This window comes from Meles meles, chromosome 19, assembly GCF_922984935.1.
Source record: "Meles meles chromosome 19, mMelMel3.1 paternal haplotype, whole genome shotgun sequence".
Classification (NCBI taxonomy): domain Eukaryota; kingdom Metazoa; phylum Chordata; class Mammalia; order Carnivora; family Mustelidae; genus Meles; species Meles meles.
Genome location: NC_060084.1, coordinates 43,954,880 through 43,975,519, shown reverse-complemented (window position 1 = coordinate 43,975,519; position 20,640 = coordinate 43,954,880). Strand labels below are relative to the sequence as shown.

The following is a 20,640-nucleotide window of genomic DNA, read 5'->3' as shown; positions in this document are numbered from 1 at the left end:
TTAGGACAGATGAATTATAGTGGAAAAAAACAGTGACTTGGGAGCAGAGATTTGCTTTCTAGTCTCTCTACCACTAATAAGCACTGTGACCTTGGGAACCCCACATTCTTAGAACCATTATAATCAATCCTTAAAAGAGAATAGCAGAGGGGCATCTGGGTGGCTCAATAGTTAAGCTTCTGCCTTCTGCTCAGGTCATGATCCCAGAGTTCTGGGATCTAGCCCCACATTGGACTCCTTGCCCAGCTGGAGGCCTGCTTCTCCCTCTCCCTCTTCCATTACCCCTGCTTGTGTTCCCTCTCTCACTGTCTCTCTCTCTTTCAAATTAAAAACAAAAAGAGAGAGAGAGAGAACAGCAGAATAAAATGGGTGTCTCAGTAGTTCCCCAGCAATAACAGTGCAAAATTCTGTAAAGAAAATTTGATACCTTGCTAAGGATAGAGAACCAGCATATTCCAAAAGGCTATATGTGGCAGATAATGTTACCAACAATAGCCAATTGTCCTCACTTTATGCATTGAAAACTAAACTTTAATTTTTTCACATGGCAATATACATTCTCCCAAGAATGAATCATGATTGATCTAGGACAGTGAAGGTAATCCTATTTCCCTTTTCCTGTTACCCGCTTTTCCAGCAACCCTTGCAGCTCTGAGTTACAATGTGACATAATACTGGATAACAGGAGTTAAGGTATTTACTAGGGGAGAAGAGATATGGAAAAATTTGTGATATTTTATTTTTCTGCATATTATCTCCTGAATATAGCAGCCACTTGGGCCTGGAGGTGCATACCAGCACATTCTGTTGTCAGGACTGTTCCAGTTCTAGTAGTGGACATCAGTCTATTAAAAGGTGGGCATGGGGGGGGGCGCCTGGGTGGCTCAGTGGGTTAAAGCCTCTGCCTTCGGCTCAGGTCATGATCCCAGGGTCCTGGGATTGAGCCCCACATCGGGCTCTCTGCTCTGTGGGGAGCCTGCTTCCTCCTCTCTCTCTGCCTAACTCTCTGCCTACTTGTGATCTCTGTCTGTCAAATAAATAAATAAAATCTTTAAAAAAAAAAAAAGGTGGGCATGGGTACAGATTAAAAGAGAATTATTTTATTTAAAAGCAATTGCTTATGGTGAACTGAATTCATCAACTAGCTGAAGAGTGTACACCAATCAGGACTCCCTCTACTCTCTTTCCTCTTTCCCTTCTTAACCAACAGAGCCACCCAGGTGCCCCATGACAGATTTCATCACAGAATTTCTAATAGCAGCAGAGGCGTCTAGGTGGCTCTGTTGGTTAAGTGTCTGCCTTCAGCTCAGGTCTCAATCTCAGGGTCCTGGGATTGAGCGCCACATCAGGCTCAGGTCATGATCTCAGGGTGCTGGGATTGAGCCCTGCATTGGGTTCCCATTCAGTGGGGAATCTGCTTGAGATTCTCTTTTCCTCTGCCCCCCCTGCTCTGTTCTCGCTCTCAAATTAAAAAAAAAAAAAATTTTCTAATAGCAGCAGTATGTGAACTGGAAGGATGGTTCAACAAAAATTATATTTTAGTTAAGAACTTACAAATGATGAAAAGAAATGAGATCTCTTATTTAAAGAGGGTTTCTTCTATGTCACCTTCAACACAGTTAGGTCCTACATTTATATAATAGTACATGTAAATGAATTTGTCTCATTCTGCCTTCCATTTTAGGTTCCACCTCCATCCTCACTGCTATCTATAAAAAAGATTGCTAGGAACGTGACTGGGATTGCGTTTAATCTATAGATCAAATTAAAGATCAAATGAAAATAGGAGTCTTTCAATTCATGAATATAGTATATTTCTCCAATTATTTTTTTATTTCTTTCATCATAGTTTTTTCATTTTCGGCATACAGGGTCTACGCATATTCTGTGAGATTTATTTTTAAGTACTTTATTTTGGGGCATGCTAATAAATTTTTATTTCAAATTCCAATTGTTCATTGCTGGAATATAAAAATGATTTAACTTTATATACTGATTATGTATCCTACAACCATGCTAAATTCATATAAGAGGTCTAGGAGCTTTTTCGTAGATTCTTTGAGGTTTTCTATCTAAATAGTTGTGTTGTCTCCAACAGAAACAGCTGTATTTCTTCCTTTATGATTTGTGTGTCTTTGTCTTTCTCTTGCTTTATTGCACTAGTTAGGACTTCCAATATAATGGTGAATAATGGTGGTCTGAGGACATCTTCACTTTGTTGCCAATCTTAGAGGTAAAGCATTATCTCAACACTAAGTATAATGTAAGCTCTAGTATTTGGGTTTATTTATTTTTTTGACCTTTAATAAAGAACATTCCCTTCTGCTCTTAAATTGCTGAGAATTATTTTTTTTCATGAATAAATGCTGAATTTTGTCAAGTGCTTCTTTTGCATCTATCAAAATGATCATATAATTCTTTACTCTCTTCTGGTGAATTACAGTAAGTAATTTTCAAATAATGAACTTAAAATTTATCTTGAGGTGCCTGGGTATTTCAGTTAGTTGAGTGGGCAACTCTTGATTTTGGCTCAGGTCATGATCTCAGGTTTCTGGAATTGAGCCCTGCACTGGGCTCCCCACTCAGTGGGGAGTCTGCTTAAGGATTCTTTCTCCCTCTCCCTTTGCCCCCCAACCCCAATTATGCTCTCTCTCAAATAAATCTTTAAAAAAATTTTGTATTCCCAAAATGAACAATGCATTTAGACATGATATATTATCCTTTTTATATTGCTAGATTCAATTTTTCATTTCGATGTTGAAGATTTTTGTTTTTAGTCCATGAGAAATACCAGTCTGCAGTTTTTTTTCTTGTAATGTCTCTGTCTGGTTTTGGTACCAGGGTAGGGGTGGTCTCATAACATGAGTTGGCAAGTGTTCAGCTCACAAGTGTTCTTCTACTTACTGGGAAAGTTTGTATACGATTGTTATGATTTCTTCCTTAGATGTTTGCTATTTCACTTGTGAAATTATCTGGGTGTGTAGTTTCCTTTTTAGAAAGTCTTTTTGTTTATTAAGGTATAATTGAAGGGTGCCTGGGTGGCTCAGTAAGTTACGCATCTGTCTGCTTTTGGCTCAGGTCCTGATCCCAAGGGTTGTGGGATCGAGCCCTGCATCAGGCTCCCTGCTAAGCAGGGAGTCTGCTTCTCCCTCTCCTGCTCCCCCTGCTTGTGCTCACTCTCTCTCTGTCAAATAAGTAAATAAAATCTTTAAAAAAAAAAAAAAAGGTTTAGTTGACATATGGCCTTATATAGGTTTCAGGTGTACAATATTATGATTCAATATTTGACTACATTGTGAAAGGATCACCAAAATAAGTCTAGTTAACATCTATCACCTTACATAGTTAAAAGAATTTTTTTATTATGTCAAAACTTTTAAGATGTACTATCTTAGCAACTTTCACGTATGCAATACAGTATTGTTAACTATAATCACCGTGCTGTACATTACATCCCTAGGGCTTAAGTTTAAACCGTAAGTTTGTACCTTTTGACTACCTTCACCTATTTCTCTCATCCTCTGCCCAACCCCCTGCCTCTAGAAACCATCAGTCTGTTCTCTTTATCAATGAGCTTGGTATTTTAGGATGACATTTTAAAAAATTTTTTTAGATTACACATATAAGACAAATTATATAGTACTTCTCTTTCTCTGACTTATTTCACTTAGCATCATGCCCTCGAGGTCCATCCATGTTGTCACAAATGGCAAGATTTCATCCTTTCTTATGACTGAATAATATCCCATTGTATGTATATATGTGCACGTGCATGCACACACACACGGTTTCTTTACATATTCATCTATCAATGGGACACTTAGGTTGTATCCATATCTTGGCTATTGTAAATAATATGGGGGTACATGAATCTTTCTAAATTAGTGTTTTTGTTTTCTTCAGATAAATGCCAAGAAGTATGATTGCTGGATCATTTATATTTTTAATTTATTGAGGAACCTCCATACTATTTTCCAGAGTGGCTCTACCAATTTACATTCCAATCAACAATGCATAAGTGTGTTTCTTTTTCTCCCCGTCCTTGCCAACACTTGTTTTTCCTTGTCTTTTCAGTAATAGCCATTCTAACAGATGTGAGGTGACACCTCATTGTGGCTTTGATTTGCACTTCCAGATCACTAATTGCTGAATATCACTTTATCTTTATATGTATCTGTTGGCCGTATATATGTCTTTTTTGGAAAAATGCCTATTCAGCTCTCCTGCCATTTTAAAAATTGGATTATTTGGGGGTTTTTGCTATTGAGTTTTATGAGTTCTTTATATATTTATAAACTCCCTTATCAGGTATGTGATTTGTAAATATTTTCTCTCATTTAGTAGATTGCTTTTTCATTTTCTTGGTCTCCTTTGCTGCGCATAAGCTTTTTAGTTTTATGTAGTACCACTTGTTTGTTTTTAATTTCCTTGCTTTTGCTTTTGGTATCATGGGGTTTTGTTTTTTTTTTTTTGTTTTTAAAGATTTTATTCATTTATTTGACAGACAGAGATCACAAGTAGGCAGAGAGGCAGAGAGAGAGAGAAGGGGAAGCAGGTTCTCTGCTGAGCAGAGAGCCCGATGCAGGGCTCGATCCCAGAACCCTGGGATCATGACCTGAGCCGAAGGCACACCCTTTCACCCACTGAGCCACCCAGGCACCCCAGTATCATGGGTTTTTAAACACAAATTCAATTTCCTTAATAAATACACGATTCATATTATTTCTTATTGAGTAAATACTCGTAGTTTGTGCCCTCCCAAAAAAGTACCCATTTATGTAACACACTTACTGAAAAGACTTATTTTCCATTGACTATTCTTTCCTGCTTTGTTGTAGATTAGTTGACCATAAAGAAATGCTTGATCCCATGCCTAGGGCAGGAAATGTTCAAAATGATCTTGGAATAACCCTTCATACCAGAACGTAGAACATTATCAAAGACTTCTGGAGATGTGTTGGAAAGACTTAGAGGCCATCTCAAAGAGATAACCAAAGATGGGAAAATTTGAGCTTCACAAAGGAAATAACCACAATGGTTTGAATCATTTCAAATATGTTAAAATCGATGTGTATGTAACAGTAAAATAATCCTTCGCTGGGAAATGCTAAGAAACCAATTCAATAGCCTAAAAACCTATAAAGGGAAAGAATCAATTTATTCTACTTTTCCTGTGAAAACTTTCCTCAAGGTAACCAAAGAGTTGATGACAGAAATTTTTTCTTTAAAAAAATATTCCAGGGGGGAGGTGGGATTGGGAGAGGGGGAGGGGGCTATGGACATTGGGGAGGGTATGTGCTATCGTGAGTGCTGTGAAGTGTGTAAACCTGGCGATTCACAGACCTGTACCCCTGAGGATAAAAATACATTATATGTTTATTTAAAAAAAAAAAATTTGGAAGGGGAGGCGAACCATAAGAGACTATGGACTCTGAAAAACAACCTGAGGGTTTTGAAGGGTCAGGGGTGGGAGGTTGGGGGAACAGGTGGTGGGTAATAGGGAGGGCACGTTTTGCATGGAGCACTGGGTGTTGTGCAAAAACAATGAATACTGTTACGCTGAAAAAATAAATAAAATGGGAAAAAAAAAATATTCCAGCCAGTAAATGAAGAAGGGATATAGACAGAAATCATTTTGTAACACCTACTGAAATGTAGCTGATAATCTCTCATGTTTTCTTAAACTGGTATGTTGGTAAAAAGGAAGACAGTTCTATTTTGAAAACAGTGGACAACTAAAGGGCAAATATCCTCCAATTTCTCCACCTTACAACCAACCCAACAGTTCTCCAACCCCATCAGAACTTCCATTCCTCTGTTCTACCAATCTTCCACTGTCCCTCACCTTCCTATCCTGACTTTTCTACCTACCTGGCCTAAAATTCGCAGTCAATCAATATAATTAATTCCTGCCAACTTAGACACTCTTGCCTCTCACATTATTCCTAATTAGTTCACGAAACCAACACTCTGGTTAAATCCAACTCCATCTACCCCTCCATTTCCCTCCCTTTTCTACTTTCAGAGAAAAACTTGAAGGGTTGTCTATACTTCGTAGCTCCATTTTTTAAAAAATTAATTTATTTATTTTAAAGATTATATTTATTTATTTGACAGACAGAGATCACAAGTAGGCAGAGAGGCGGGGGTGGGGTGGGGGGAGGAGGAAGCAGGCTCCCTGCTGAGCGCGGAGCCCCAAGCAGGGCTCCATCCCAGGGTCCTGGGATTGTGACCTGAGCCGAAGGCAGAGGCTTTAACCCACTTAGCCACCCAGACGCCCCATGTAGCTCCAATTTTCTTCTCCATTTCTCTCTTTAGCCCCATACTCTACTGAAGCTGTTCTTCAGGATCACCAATGACTTTCATGTTGCTAATGTCAACATTCTTTTCCCAGTCCTCATTTTAGTTTGGCCTATCAGCAGCACTGACACAGTTCTTTTTAACACACATTTTTCCTTTTGTTTCCAGGAAATCAAACTCACCTACATTCCCTCCAACCAATTCAACTAGCTCCTGTCAATCCTCTTCGCTGGTTCCTCCTCATTTCCCAGACTTTGTTGGACTGACCCCTCTACCTTTTTCTATCTTATCCTCTAACTGATCTCATTCAGTAAATTCACTTTAAATATCATCTATATACTGATAATACCCAAATTTATGTCTTCGGCCTAGATCTTAGATCCTTTTGAACTTCAGACTTACGTATCATACTGCCAACTTAATATCTCTACTTGGACGTCTAGTGGACATCCCATGCTTCATATACTAAATTTCACACTGAAATCTCACTATCTCCCCATGCCCCAAGACAGTTTTTCCTACTGTCTTTCCTTTCTCAGTTAATGATAACTCCATTCTTCAAGTTGCTCAGATTAAAAAATGTTATCTTGTCACACTTACATTCTACATCCGTTCCATCAGCAAAATGAATCAGCTCTATCTTTAAATTATATCTAATATATGACTGCTCGCCATTTTTACTACTCTGGTCCAGATCATTGACATCTTTTCCCTAGATTATTGTACTTATTGTATTGTATTCCTAATTGGTCTTTCTGCTTCTGCTCTTGACCCCCCACCCCAGCCTTCCTCCTATAGTTCTCTTATCAGAGCAGCCAAAGTGACCCACTTATATCGTAAGCAGGTAAGATCACTCCCATGATCAAAAATCTCCAACACCTTCCCAACTCATTCACAGTGAAAGCCAAAATCATGATATGGCCCATAAGATTCAACCTGATCTGCCCCCTTCCCTCCACTTACCTTCTCTCATTTCTCACTAGTCTTCATTTTATTTGCTCTTTTTCAGCCACACCAACCTCTTTGCTGTAACAGGCATGTTCCCACCTCAAGACTTTTTAAACTGTTGTCCATGCTGCCTAGATTATATGCATAAATAGCCTCCTCAATTATATGCATAAATAGCCCCTTTACTTCCTTCAAATCTTTATTATTACCTTTTCAGGATGCCTTCCCTGGCTGCCCCATCTAAAACTCTAATTCCCTTCTCAAATGCTGTATGCTTTTCTGTTTTACTTTTTCTCTTAATATTTTTCACTGCTGAACATATGTTATATTTAACTCACCTCATTTATTATCTGGACCACGACAATGTAAGTACCATGACAGCAGAGAGTTTCTCTTTTGTTCAGTGCTATACCTGAAGCATCTAGAACTGTTCCTGTCACACAGACAGCAGTCAATAAATGGTGTGTTGATGAATAAATGAATACCTGACGAATCTAGAAAATAAATTTGAAAACAAAATACTGCTTTAGAAAAATATTTTGGGAAATACATAATTCAAACATACACAAAAAAGATTTTTAAAATGCTTGCCTAGTAGTAACCGAACAACTGCAAATTAAGAAAATTTTACATCTATGAACTTAGCAAAAATTACTAATAGCAGATAACCATTGTTACCAGGGTGTATGAATATAGGCAATCTTATACTATGCCAATAATAGTGTAAATTATTTGAACCTTACAGGAGAATAATTGGATAGACTTAGGGAATCTTTAATAAACACATACATATTGCCCAATCAGTTACACTTCTGGGAACCTGTTCCCACAAATTAGAAAAGCGCATTATAACATATGACAACTAATTGCTGATAAACACGTTGTTCATAATGGCAAGAAACTGGATAAAACAAATTACCCATCAACAGGGGTAAATGTATTAAAATGTATAGCATGAAAAATTTAAAATGACGACATAAATTTAAATGGAAAGATACGGTGTATTGTTAAATGACAAAGGTAGGTTACAGTACTGTATGTATAGTGTAATAACAATTTCCAAGCTATTATGCACATGTATGTTAATAAATGAATGCGTGTGCATGTATTCACAGAAGGGGTAAAGATGGTAAGTAAATTTTGATAGTTGCTGGCAGAATTCTGAATGATTTTTATTTTCTTTGAGCTTTTCTATATTTTGCGATTTGGGGCGGGCAGTCGGGGACAAGGGGCAAGAAGTTAGTACGCACATAAAACAATGTGGCTAATACACAAAAATAAAATTTTAGATAAATAAATACAAAAAGTGTTGGGGCTATTGGTAGCTCTCATAAAAACGTATTTCCAATTACCATAAACCAAAGAAATGAAGCCCTGGTACAAAAAGCCTCACAAATCTACACACACAGCCGTGCTCTACCTTGCCTCCACGGAGCTTCTCAAGCACTCACGATCCCACATCACGCACGTTCGCATCCACGTTCATAATGAAACAGAAGGAAAAGCACGTCCCCCAAATCCGCTCGCTCACGGTCTCACGGCCACACTCAGTCGCAAACAAATGTCTGGCAAACAGGCACATCACGCTACACTCCCAGCCCTTCACGGGCCCCTCCCACGGCCTCACGGAACCAGCCGCACCCGCACAGCCCCGCCGGCATCCTCCTCCAGTACCACAGGCACCGGGTCCACAGGCCCCTACTCCCAACCAGCACAAAGGGTCCCGGACTCAGAGCTCGCGGCCTCCCAGAGACTCACCAGCGAACCAGCGGAGACAGGCACAGTTCTACACCTCAATGCCGCCCAAGTGGCACCGCCGGTGCGGACCGAGTCTGAGGCGCCTCTAAGGTCTGCGCCGGCTGTGCCTGAGGGCAGCACGAGCCTCGGTCCGTTAGACACCGGCCAACACTTCCCAGAGGCCCCCGCGGCTCACGGGGGGTGGGGGGCGGGTCGGCTTTCCTGCCGGCGAGTAGCCGGAATAATCTACCGAAGCGTTTAAGGACGTCCAGATCTGCCGAGGAGGTTCAGCTGAGTTTTGCTGCAGCTGCTTCGCTTGAGCCGGGCACTCCACTCGGAGCCCGGGAGTGCAACTTGGTGCTGAGAAGAATCTGAAAGGGTTCACAACTTTAGGATACGAACTACATTTCCCAGAGGTCTTCACGGCCAAGTCAATTTTCTGCGAAAAGTCTCTTGCTCCTTATGGTTGGCTGGGTCTCCTGTTCCCGGAGTTATGGTGCATGATCCGTGAGGGAAGCGCCGTTGAGTCGGTGTAGTTCCGTCTGGTCCAGGCCCCTCCCGGACTTCAGTGGGGTGAAGGTGGGCGAAAAAATTAGGGGCCCGTGAAGGGACTAGATGGGCCAGCTTGAGCCTCAAGCTTCTGGCGGCAGTCAGAAAAGAGAGGAGTGGCGTTGTGTGACCCTGTGTGGGAGATATCGGCCGTGGAACTTGGGGTAGGGTGTCTGCGGAGTCGGGAGACTTGAGATCCAGTGACTTTGGGGGTCGTGCGAATTCACGACCATTTGTCTGACCATGGTCGCGTTGTATGTTCTTGTGACCGTTTGATTCCGACCCTGCGGTTTTTTCAGACACAGTGTCCTTGTGTTAATTCTTTGTGTGTTTCTGCGTTTCTGACTGGCCCCTGTTACAATATTGAAACTTAAAGGTTACCAATAAACCAGTCACCAAGATATTAAATGGGAGGAATTTTAGAGGTTTGTGAATCCATATTACTGAAACACCCATGCTTTTTAATTGTGTTACTCCATATTCAGTGTGTGTTACATGGACAAAGGTGATACTGGTAATTTAGAAAGATACTGTTGAAGAGGGCAAAGACATCGAGCCATCAAATGGAAAGGTCATGTCGGGAGTGGAAAGTCTACGGGGGAAAGTAGAGAAATAACCAGGAGCAAAAACCTAAAAATCTAACAAAGCAGGCTATATGTCACTTCTACTCCAAAGATCTCTCTTTTTTTTTTTTTTTTTTTAGCATTTCATGTGAGTTTGGCTCTGACAACAGAAGAATTAAAAAACAATTGACAATGAAAATTGAAGACTGCAATAATTTTGCAGTAGAGACTAAAATGCAGAAAATGTCTATGAAAACACTAACCCAGTGTTTTTCTGCTATGGATATGTTGACAAAGAACAAAACGCTGCAGACTACAGCACGCTAAATATCAGGACCTTGTGGTTGCTGAAGATATCAGAGAGGATTCTCACTCATAATCTTACCATGAAGCTGTATAAAGGCCACATGACTATGTTACCTCCAGGATGCAGTAGAAGATAGTCTTCCTTTCACTAGGCGATAAAGGGCATTTTTTTCAGAGTAGTGTGAATATATAAGAAGGGACAAGAGACTTCCAGTCAGACACTACATAAGACAGAACAAGTCCTCCAAATAAGTTTTGCTTGTCTTTTGTCTCTACCAATAGTAATTTTTTTCTGTCTACTGTAAGAATTATTTTTGCTTATCATTTTGTTAAGAGATGATAAGAGAACAGAATTAATTGTTCTATGTCCGTCCAGCTTCCTGATTTTTTATGCTTGTAGATTTGCCTATTTCTCCTTTGATTTCTGTTAACTTTGCTTTACATATTTTGAAGCTCTCTTATTGGGTGACATATATTTTGAGTTGTGGTAACTTTTCTTATGGATTGATCCAATAGGCTCTTAATAGAATTTTCTCTTTATAATAATTGCTTTTTTGTCTGGTCTATATTGATATTACTATAGTTTCACCATCTTTCTTTTGATTAGTGCATGGTTTATCTCTTTCTACCCTTTTGCTTTTAACCTGTTTTATTTTTTTAAGTGTCTGTTATTAAACAGCATTATTTTAAAAATAATGACAATCTTACTCTTTAATTTGACATATTTAGTGAATTTACACTTAATGTAGTTGAGTTTTGGTCTACCACTTTAGAATTTATTTACTTTTTGGCATAGCTTTTTTTTTCATTTTAATTTTTTACTTGAGATAATTCTAGATTTGCATACAGTTGTAAGAAATAATCCAGAAATCCCATGTGCCCTTTATCCAGTTTCTCCCAATGACATTATCTCCCAAAACTATATATAATATTATATATAATAGCACATTGACTATGTGCTATTGACATTGACACAGTCAAGATTTAAAATATTTTCATCATTACAAAGATATTTCATGTGTCCTTTTATAGCCACCCCTACTTCCTTTCTGCCCCCAGCCTCCTCTTTAAGGCCGGGCAACCCTAATCTGTTCTCTCATCTCTGTAATTATACCTTTCAAGAATATTAGATAAATGGAATGATAAAATATGTAATATAAGCATTGGTTTTTCATGCAGCTTAATTCCCTGAAGATTCAGATATGTTGTTACATAATATGTAATTCATTCCTTTTTATTGCTGAGTAGTATTCAGTGTGAATGTACTACACTTTCTTTAGTCAGTCAGTCTTTGAAGAACATGAGTTGTTTTAAACTTTTGGCCATTATAACTAAAGCTGCTGTACACATTTTTGTAAAGTTTTTTGTGTGAACTAGATTTTCATTTCTTTTAGTTGAACACTTGGGAAAGGTTTTAGAAGGAATTTGTCAATTTATACCAAAAAACAGAAATGGAAAAAAAAAACAAAAAACTCCTGAGATTTTGATTGTGATTGTGTTGAAAATACAGATGAATTTGGGAAGAACTGACATCTTTAAAATGGTGAATCTTGTGACCCATGAACACAGTATATATCTCCATTTAGATCCTCTTTCATTTCTCTCAGAAATATTGTATAGTTTTTGAAAGTAGTGAAATCTTTTGTCAGAATTATCCCCAAGTATTTCAGATTTTTTGACGCTATTGTAAATGGCATTTCTAAAAATTTCAATTTCCAATTGTTCCTTGCCAGCATAGAGACATACAATTGATTTTTGTACATTGATCTTGTAGCCTGTTACTTTGCTAAGGTCACTTAGTGTTTCTACTACAATTTTGGAGGTTCCATTGGATTTTCTACATAGATGATCATGTCACCTGTGAAAAAAGACATTGTTCCTAAATGTTGGAAATAGTGATACCTATTTCTTTTCCAATTTGCAGGTACTACCCATAAAATTTGGTTGGCATATTAAGACTGATGATCACACACACAGACACACACACACACACAGATCCCAAGAGGGTATGAAAGTTTTATTACTCACATAATGATGCTTCCTAGGAGAAGCAGGGCAGGCTTCACAAGAAAGTCTGCAAATGGTTTGCAAAAGCAAGGAACTAAAATTGGCAGGGCTTGTGGGATTTAAATCTGCAAGTGCCAAAGGCGGGAGCACCTGAGCTTGTGGGCACAAGAGAAAAGAGGAGTGAGGCTTAAAAACCAGGAACTTCTGCCACTCTCTGCACTGCTTGCATGCTCCTGTGCACGCCTGGTGAGGCAGCAGCTGAGGAGACTCTAGACCACCATGCAGCTGGCAAACAGCCCAAGGAATGAGTCAAGATTGAGAACAATGATCATATTCACTTGGAGGTGGTGAAATAGGATGGTCCTGTGGTGCAGTTTTAAGATTAAGATGGAATACAATACTTAGTATAAATGAAAGCCTACTGTGAACAATAGGGTTTGTTAATGAGGTGAATTAGATTCTGATTTGACAGGCAGCCAATCAGTGAGACACACTCATCTGCACAGTTGGAAATGGATGATGAAAATAGAATTGATGTGTTCTAACAGCAGACAGATCCCTAAAAAGGGATCTGCTACATTACTCCAGAACTCTGTTCCTCCAGACAAAGAAGACATCCTCAATTAGAAAAATGCAATTTGGTTCCACCACATCTTAACTGTTACCATATGGTTTTTCTGGTCTTTCATTTTCCTCTTCCCTATTCCCTTATTGTACATAAATTAGTGTACGTGCATGAGCATATTGCTTTAAAAAAAAAAAAACTAAATGCTGATTAACATCAAATGGAGATGGGATGGGGGAAAATACTGGTTCTGTGAAAATACCCCCTTTCCATTAGTAATATGCTCTTCAGCTTTTATCTTTATATACTCTGTAAGTTATTTTGCTCTGTTTAACAAAAACAGAACAACAAAAATCCTTGTTTACCTTGTTTGATTGGATAATTTTAATGTTTTTCATTTATCTTTGTTAAACCAAGGATAATTTTATAACTTCTTTGTACATAGCTGTTACATGTAAGACAATCTGTTTTTAAGTTAGGATAAATTACTCTAAAAGAAATGAATCCTAGTTTTCCCTTTGTGTCAAGTGTCTTGTTTAAAAAAAAATGGGTTTTTTTTTTCAATCTGTGAGCAGTGAAACATCAAAAAATAGAATTAGACTCTTCATTACATTATCAAATCTGAATGCTGTTTCTTTTCCTGATTCCACCAGCAAAAACTTTCAATACAAGATTGAATAGAAGTAGGGATATCTTTGCCCTGTATCTGATCTTTGAGGGAAAATATTTAGTGTTGTTCTGTGAAATGGTAGCTGAAAGGTTTTTGCTAGATGGCTTTTATTTAATTAGGAAGGTTTTTTTCTTTTCCTGGTAAGTGTTTTTATTAAGAATGGATGTTGATTTTTGTCAAATGCTTTTCCTGTATCTATTGAGATGGTAATACTGATTTTCTCTTTTAGTTCAGTAATATAATGAATTACACTGGGCCTCAAATCTTAAACCAATCTTAGGTTCCTGAGACAGACATCACCTGGCCATTGTGCATTATCATTTTTATATATTGTTGGATTCAGTTTGCTAAAGTTTTATTAATAGATTCATTAGGGATGTTTGTCTGTGGTTTTTGGGAGGAGATAATATTTTTGTCTAGATAACTCCTAGAGCGAGTTGAGAAGATTTCCCCTCTTTTCAGTATCCTGAAAGAGTATAGAATTATTTTTTTCTTTAAATGCTTAAGAGAATTTAAAATGTTTACTAGAAATTAAAATTAAATAGAAATGTGTAATAAAATTTACCAGTGAAGCTATCTGGGACTGGTATTTTTATTTTTTGTAGGAAGGTTTTTAATTACAAATACAATTTATTTAAATAGATATAAGGGCTAGTCAGGTTAACTACTTTCTTTTTTTTTTAAATTTATTTATTTATTCGACAGAGAGAGAGATCACAAGTAAGCAGAGAGGCAGGCAGAGAGAGGAGGTGGAAGCAGAGCAGAGAGCCCAATGTGGGGCTCGATGTGGGGCTCGATGTGGGGCTCGATGTGGGGCTCGATGTGGGGCTCGATCCCAGGACTCTGAGATCATGACCTAACCGAAGGCAAAGGCTTAACCCACTGAGCCACCTAGGCGCCCCAGGTTAACTACTTTCTTTAGTAAGGTTTAATAGTTCATGTCTGTCAAGAAATCTATTTCATCTAAGTTGTTTATTGGATTGTTGTGATATACTGTGTTACCCTTTTAATGTTAGTAGAATCTGTAGTGATGGCACCTCTCTCGTTCCTGGTTTGTGTAGTTTGTTATTTCCCTTTCTTTCCTCTTCAGTCTGGCTAGTTTTATATTTATTAATCTCAAAGAATTACCTTTAGGTTGCATTGGTTTATCTTTATTTTTCAGTTTTCTATTTCATTGATTTCTGCTCTGATCTTTATTATTTCCTTTGCTTTTTACTTACGTTATGTTTAATTTGCTCTTTTTCTGATATGTTCAAGTGGAAAATGAAGTCATGGATTTGAGACTTTGATTTCTTCTTCGCTAGTACAGTATTTGATTCTATATATTTCCTCCTGATTACTGCTTCAGTGGCATCCCATAATTTTTATGTTTTCATTTTCCTTTGGGTCAAAATATGTTCTAATTTCTTTTTGATTTCTTCTTTAATCCATGGGTTATTTAAAACTGTATGTTTTCAAATATTAGAGAATTATCCACATATTTTTTAGCTATTTATTTATTATTTTTTTAAAGATTTTATTTATTTGACAGATAGAAATCACAAGTAGACAGAGAGGCAGGCAGAGAGAGGAGGAAGCAGGCTCCCCGCTGAGCAGAGAGCCGGATGCGGGGCTTGATCCCAGGACCCTGTGATCATGGCCTGAGCCAAAGGCAGGGGCTTTAACCCACTGAGCCACCCAGGCGCCCCAGCTATTTATTGTTTTAAGATTTTTTTTGAGAGAGAGCAAGCGAGAGCATGGGCAGAGGGAGAGGGAGAAGGAGACTCCCCACTGAGTAGAGAGTCCCACGTGGGGCTGGATCCCGAGACCCTCAGATCATGACCTGAGCCAAAGGCAGATGCTTAACTGACTGAACCACCAGGTGCCCCTCAGCTATTGATTTCTAATTCAGTTTCATTTTGGAAAGAGGTTTGTTTTGTGGTCCAAAATATATTCTTTGTATATGCTCCATGTGCTCCTGAAAAAAAAATGAGTATTTTTTTTTCATTTTTTGGTTGTAGTGCCCTGTAAATATCAATTAGCTCAAATGACAGTGTTTTTCAAATCTTATATGTTTAAGCTTATTTTCTTTCTACTTGTTCTAGCAATTATTTTTTTTAAGATTTTATTTATTTATTTGACAGAGATCACAAGTAGGCAGAGAGACAGGCAGAGAGAGAGCAAGGGAAGCAGGCTCCCTGCCGAGCAGAGAGCCTGATGTGGGGCTCCATCCCAGGACCCTGGGATCATGACCCAAGCCGAAGGCAGAGCCTTTAACCCACTGAGCCACCTAGGTGCCCCTCTAGCAATTATTGAGGGTGGTATTGGACTCTCTGATTTACCATTGTGGATTTTTTTCTTCCAGTTTAACCAGTTGTTATTTCATGTATTTTGAAAGTATTGTTAGATGCATAAACATTTATGATTGTTATTTTCTTTTGATGAACTGACCTTCATTATTATGAAATGATCTTCTTTATCCCTATATTTTTTGTTCTGAAATCTACTTTGTATATATTAATATAGCTACTCCAAATTTTTTTTTTAACAGCTTTATTGAGATACAACCCACCTATCATACAATTCATCCTTTTAATGTGTACAATTCAATTTTTGGTATGTTACATTACTAAATTTTATATTACTATAAAATGTTTAACAAAATTTGCCATTTTAATACTTTTTAAGTGTACAATTCAGTGGCATTAAGTGCATTCACAATGTTGTACAATCACCAATATTTGTCTATTTCCAAAATTTTTATCATACAAAATGGAAACTCTGTAATCACTAAACATACTAAGCAATCAACTCTCAATCCCTCCTTCCCCACAGCCCCTAGTAACCACTATTTTCTTTCTCTATGAAGTTGCCTAATCCAAATATCTCATATAAGCAGAATACAATATTTGTCCCTTTGTGTATGATTTATACTTTGTATAATTGTTTCAAGGTTCATCCATGTAGTAACGTGTTCTCAAACTTTATTCCTTTTTATGGCTGAATAGCATTCCATTGTATGTACATACCACATTTGTTTATCCATTCATCTGTTGGACACTTGAGTTGTTTCCACCTTTTGGCTATTTTGAATAATGCTATAATGAACGCTGGAATACAAGTATCTGTTCAAGTCCCTGCTTTCAATTCCTTTGGGAGTGGAATTGCTAGGTCCTCTGGTAAACCTATGCTAAGCTTTAGAAGAATTGACAAACTGTTTTCTATAGCAGCTGCACCATTTTATATTCTTAACATCATCATACAAAGCTTTTAAGTTATATATGTCCTCATCAATGTTTGCTATTTTGATAATACTGATCCTAGTATGTATACAGTGGTATCTCATAGTTTTATTTGCATTTCTTTAATAATATTGAGCATCTTTGTATGTGTTTATTGGCCATTTTTATCTTCTTTAGAGAAATATAAATTCAAGTGTTTTGCTCATCTTTTATTTGGGTTGTCTTCTTGTTGAGCTTTAGGAGTTCTTTATATGTATTCTGATATTAAATCCTTGTCAAATACATGATTTACAAATATTTTTACCCATTCTGTAGGTTCTTTTCACTTTCTTGATAATGTCCTTTTTAAGGTCCTCTCTTGTTAATGTTTTTATAATTTTGATGAAGTTTAATATATCTGGTTTTTTCCCATTGGTTGCTTGTGCTTTTGTTGTCATATCTAAGAACTCATTGCCAAATCCGAGGTTATTCCAGCTTTCTCTACACAGCATTACCATGGTGTATTTCCATCCTTGTACTTCTATTGATAGAGTTCTGTTTAACTTCTCAGAGGCAGCATGTGGTTGAGTCATATTTTTTCATCCCATCTGAAACTCTGGGCCTCTTAATTGGATGTTCAGATAAATTATATTTAGTCTGATAATTGATATAAGCCTTCCATTTTGCGATTTGTTTCCCATCTGTTTTTTGTTCCCTTCTCTAACTTCTTTTGGATTGAGTGATTTATGATAATTGGATTCCACTTTATCTTCCTTGTTGGACTATTAGCTATAACTTTTTGTTTTGTTAGGTTAGTGGTTGCTGTAGGGCTTAGAGTGAAAATCTTTCACTTGTTACAATGTTCAAGTGATACTATATCACTTCACATAGAATGTAGGAACCTTAGGAGTACCTGGATGGCTCAGTCAGTTAAGTGTCTGACTTTTGATTTTTGCTTAGGTTGTGAGCTCAGGGTTCAGAGACTGAGCCCCACGTTGGGCTCTGCATGCAGCACGGAGTTGGCTTGTCCCTCTCCTTCTGTTCCTCCTCCCTGCTCATGTGTGCGCTCTCTCAGATGAATAAATAAATAAAATCTTAAAGAAAAAAAGAATGTAGTAAACTTAGGATAGTTTATTTCCACTTCCTTCTCTTCTCCTGGCCTTTCTGCTATTGTTATTCTATGATTTGCATATATATCCAAAGCTACATTGTTTTTCTTTCAACAGTAACTTATCTTTTGGTGAGATTTAATTAATAAAAATGTCTTACATATTTACCCTACAGTTATCATCTCTAATGCTCTTCATTCCCTTGTGTAGATCCAGATTTCTATTTGTTATTCAATCATACATATATTTTAGCCTCTTGAGGTTGTCCTTCTGCTCATTAGTATTCTATTAGCAATTTTTTAAAGTTTATTTTGTCTATGTCTATGCCAGCACCTTGAAGAGCATCTGGCACACAGTTGGTGCTTTCTAATTAGACACCTGAGAGAAAAATTTCAATCACAATCCACATCCATTAGACTAGTGCTCAGGACCTGTCACACACACTACCCTATTACATTCTTACCCCACTCTCCACCAGTCAGTCCCTTTCTGTGTAACACATTCTCTCAGGTAACACCACAAATATCACACAATAATACAACCTTACACATGGTCACAGAAAACCAGCATACCCACCCTAACACCCAGAGTTTTACACAGAAACACACATAATGACAGAATCAAAGGGTCAGGCAGCAACTCACAAAATTACAGCCCTGTGACAGAACTTGTGGGGAGACAATAAAAACTTAAAATACAAACCCTATTGTTCTATGGGAGTATAGATCAGATTAAGGCGGTCGGAGAGGTGTGATCAGGGAAGGCCTTTTTGGAGATGGGACATTAGTATCTGAAAGGACAGAGTAAGGGAACTTTGAAGATACCTTCCAGAAGAGCCACTTTAGTAAGGGGGTGCGGAGGGACACAATCACACCCATAATCACCAAATCACAAATACAAGAACCGTACACAAAGGGTGACACTCTCCCTTCGGATCTTCAAGCTAACCCATTCCTAACCAAAAACGCCCTAGGGAAGGCGGAGCTGGGTGGAAGTATAGTGCACCTGCGCACTCTAGTCTCTGCTCTTCCTGTCCCACACAGTTTTTTCGGGTACCCCAGCTCAGTTGTAGGAGCACGTCCCTCACCCCATTTGGGCGGACCGCACACACTAACTGCACCCCCTGAGGCTACTCGGCGCTTTTAAGTTCTCCACCCCGTTGCAAAGGGAGGTGGACCAAGCACTTGTGACTTCGCACTTCAGTCCCAGTCCGTCTAGTTGACGCTCCACCCGGTTCCTTTGGCGGACCCAGGATCCGTGGTGAGATTTAGGCTCCCTCTGCAGGGCCAGGAACAGCCCGGCGTGGGGAGGACCCGGGGCAGAGGTGCTGCGTTACTAACCCCCAACGGCGCCGCGCGCGAGTGCAGTCGGACTCTGCAGCGCCGCTTTTTCTGGTCTGGACTACATTTCCCAGTAGCCCCTGCGAGCACAGGGCCGGCGGTCCCTTTGTGTCCTCCGGAGGCCCAGTCGCTTCTTTCCGGGCCCGCGGGGGTGGGTTCCCATCAGACTCTTAAGGCAGGAGGTGGGCCGGAATAGAGATTGCCCGAGCCTTCGGAGCAGGGACGGGATCTTTCCGCTGTTGACTTCTGCAGGTAGGGAATGGGCTGAGGAGTGGGCTGTGGGTCACCCAAACGTCGGTTCCCAGACCCTCGGTGTGACTCTAGGTGCGAGATGGTGGTTCGTTGTCATACAGTGTGAGGCTGTCATCTGATGTGACTGTGCACGTCGTATCTGTGACTGTGGGTGCAGGCGAGTCGATGGTTGGTGCTACAGAGTGTGAGACTGTGAGTGGGGGTAGGAGAGTATTGTGTCCCCCGTTGTTCCAGTACCCACGGCCTCTTTGTAACTGGAGTTGTGTGAGTGTAAACGTAGGTTGTGATACCCTAGTGTTTGAGACTTGGAGCTACGGATGAGCGTGACGGGGTGAGACTGCCCATACCCATGGCGACTGATTGTTCTGTGTGTAAGACCATGGATGGCGCTGTAGTTTTTAAGAATGAGTAGGTGGGGGTACTGAGTGAGACTGTGTGCCACCAATATCTTTTGAAGCTAGCCAGGTGATGCCAGTGTGCCACCAAGTTTCAGAATCACTGGTCTATTTATTGGAGAGAAGAAAGACTGGAGTCAGGAAGACCTTTGTTTGATCTGGGTACTGTTATTCATTAGTTGTGTGTCTTTATGTAAATGATTACATTCCTTGGAGTCTTTATTTGTAAAAATCTAGAAAATCTCTTGCTAAAATAACAAATTAAGAAGTGATTTAGTCATGGGTTAAATTGCATGCAAACAAATTTCTAGATCTCCCATATGCTTTCTCTCTGTTGGAAGGAAGGGTGCAACAGAAGGAAAGAGAAGCTGAAAAATTCTAGGCTGGTGATTCTGGATGCTGCAAGGAAACCCTAGTTTTTCATGTTCTCTTCCCCATCTCAGTCATCTGAGGACACTGCCATTTCCCAAGAGAAGAGCTAAGAGGAGGAAAGAATGGCTGTTGGACTTCTTAAAGCCATGTACCAGGTGAGTTGGTGTTTTCTATTTCCTGAAACATTTTACTACTCTTTATACCAAACAGATATTAACTTTGCTTTTGCTGAAACTTTCCTGGGTAAGTAATCATGTCACTTATTATATCCCTCCTGCAGCTGATTCCTACCTCATTCAGGATAATGCTGAAGTCCTTGCCTTAGCC

General features: G+C 39.0%; 2 protein-coding genes across 5 annotated transcripts in view; one reads left to right on the top strand and one right to left on the bottom strand.

Moving 5' to 3' along the window:
• LOC123931501 (zinc finger protein 569) overlaps positions 1 to 9,135 on the bottom strand; it is a 61,356-nt gene extending 52,221 nt beyond the window's left edge. The window contains exons 1-2 of the mRNA XM_045988676.1: positions 9,007 to 9,135; positions 7,587 to 7,742 (exon numbers count right to left, since the gene is read on the bottom strand). Coding sequence (XP_045844632.1) covers positions 7,587 to 7,591 — 5 coding nt within the window. The 5' untranslated portion in view covers positions 7,592 to 7,742; positions 9,007 to 9,135. The remainder of the gene's footprint in view (positions 1 to 7,586; positions 7,743 to 9,006) is intronic.
• An 82-nt stretch (positions 9,136 to 9,217) lies between these two features.
• ZNF570 (zinc finger protein 570) overlaps positions 9,218 to 20,640 on the top strand; it is a 40,845-nt gene continuing 29,422 nt past the window's right edge. Inside the window, exons 1-2 of one of the 4 annotated variants that reach the window (XM_045988772.1) lie at positions 9,218 to 9,564; positions 20,287 to 20,468. In XM_045988772.1, the coding sequence (XP_045844728.1) occupies positions 20,436 to 20,468 (33 nt within the window). In that variant the 5' untranslated portion in view covers positions 9,218 to 9,564; positions 20,287 to 20,435. Of the gene's footprint in view, positions 9,565 to 19,417; positions 19,547 to 20,282; positions 20,469 to 20,640 lie in introns of those variants that run through there. The other 3 variants (XM_045988771.1, XM_045988773.1, XM_045988770.1) reach the window with 3 other exon arrangements.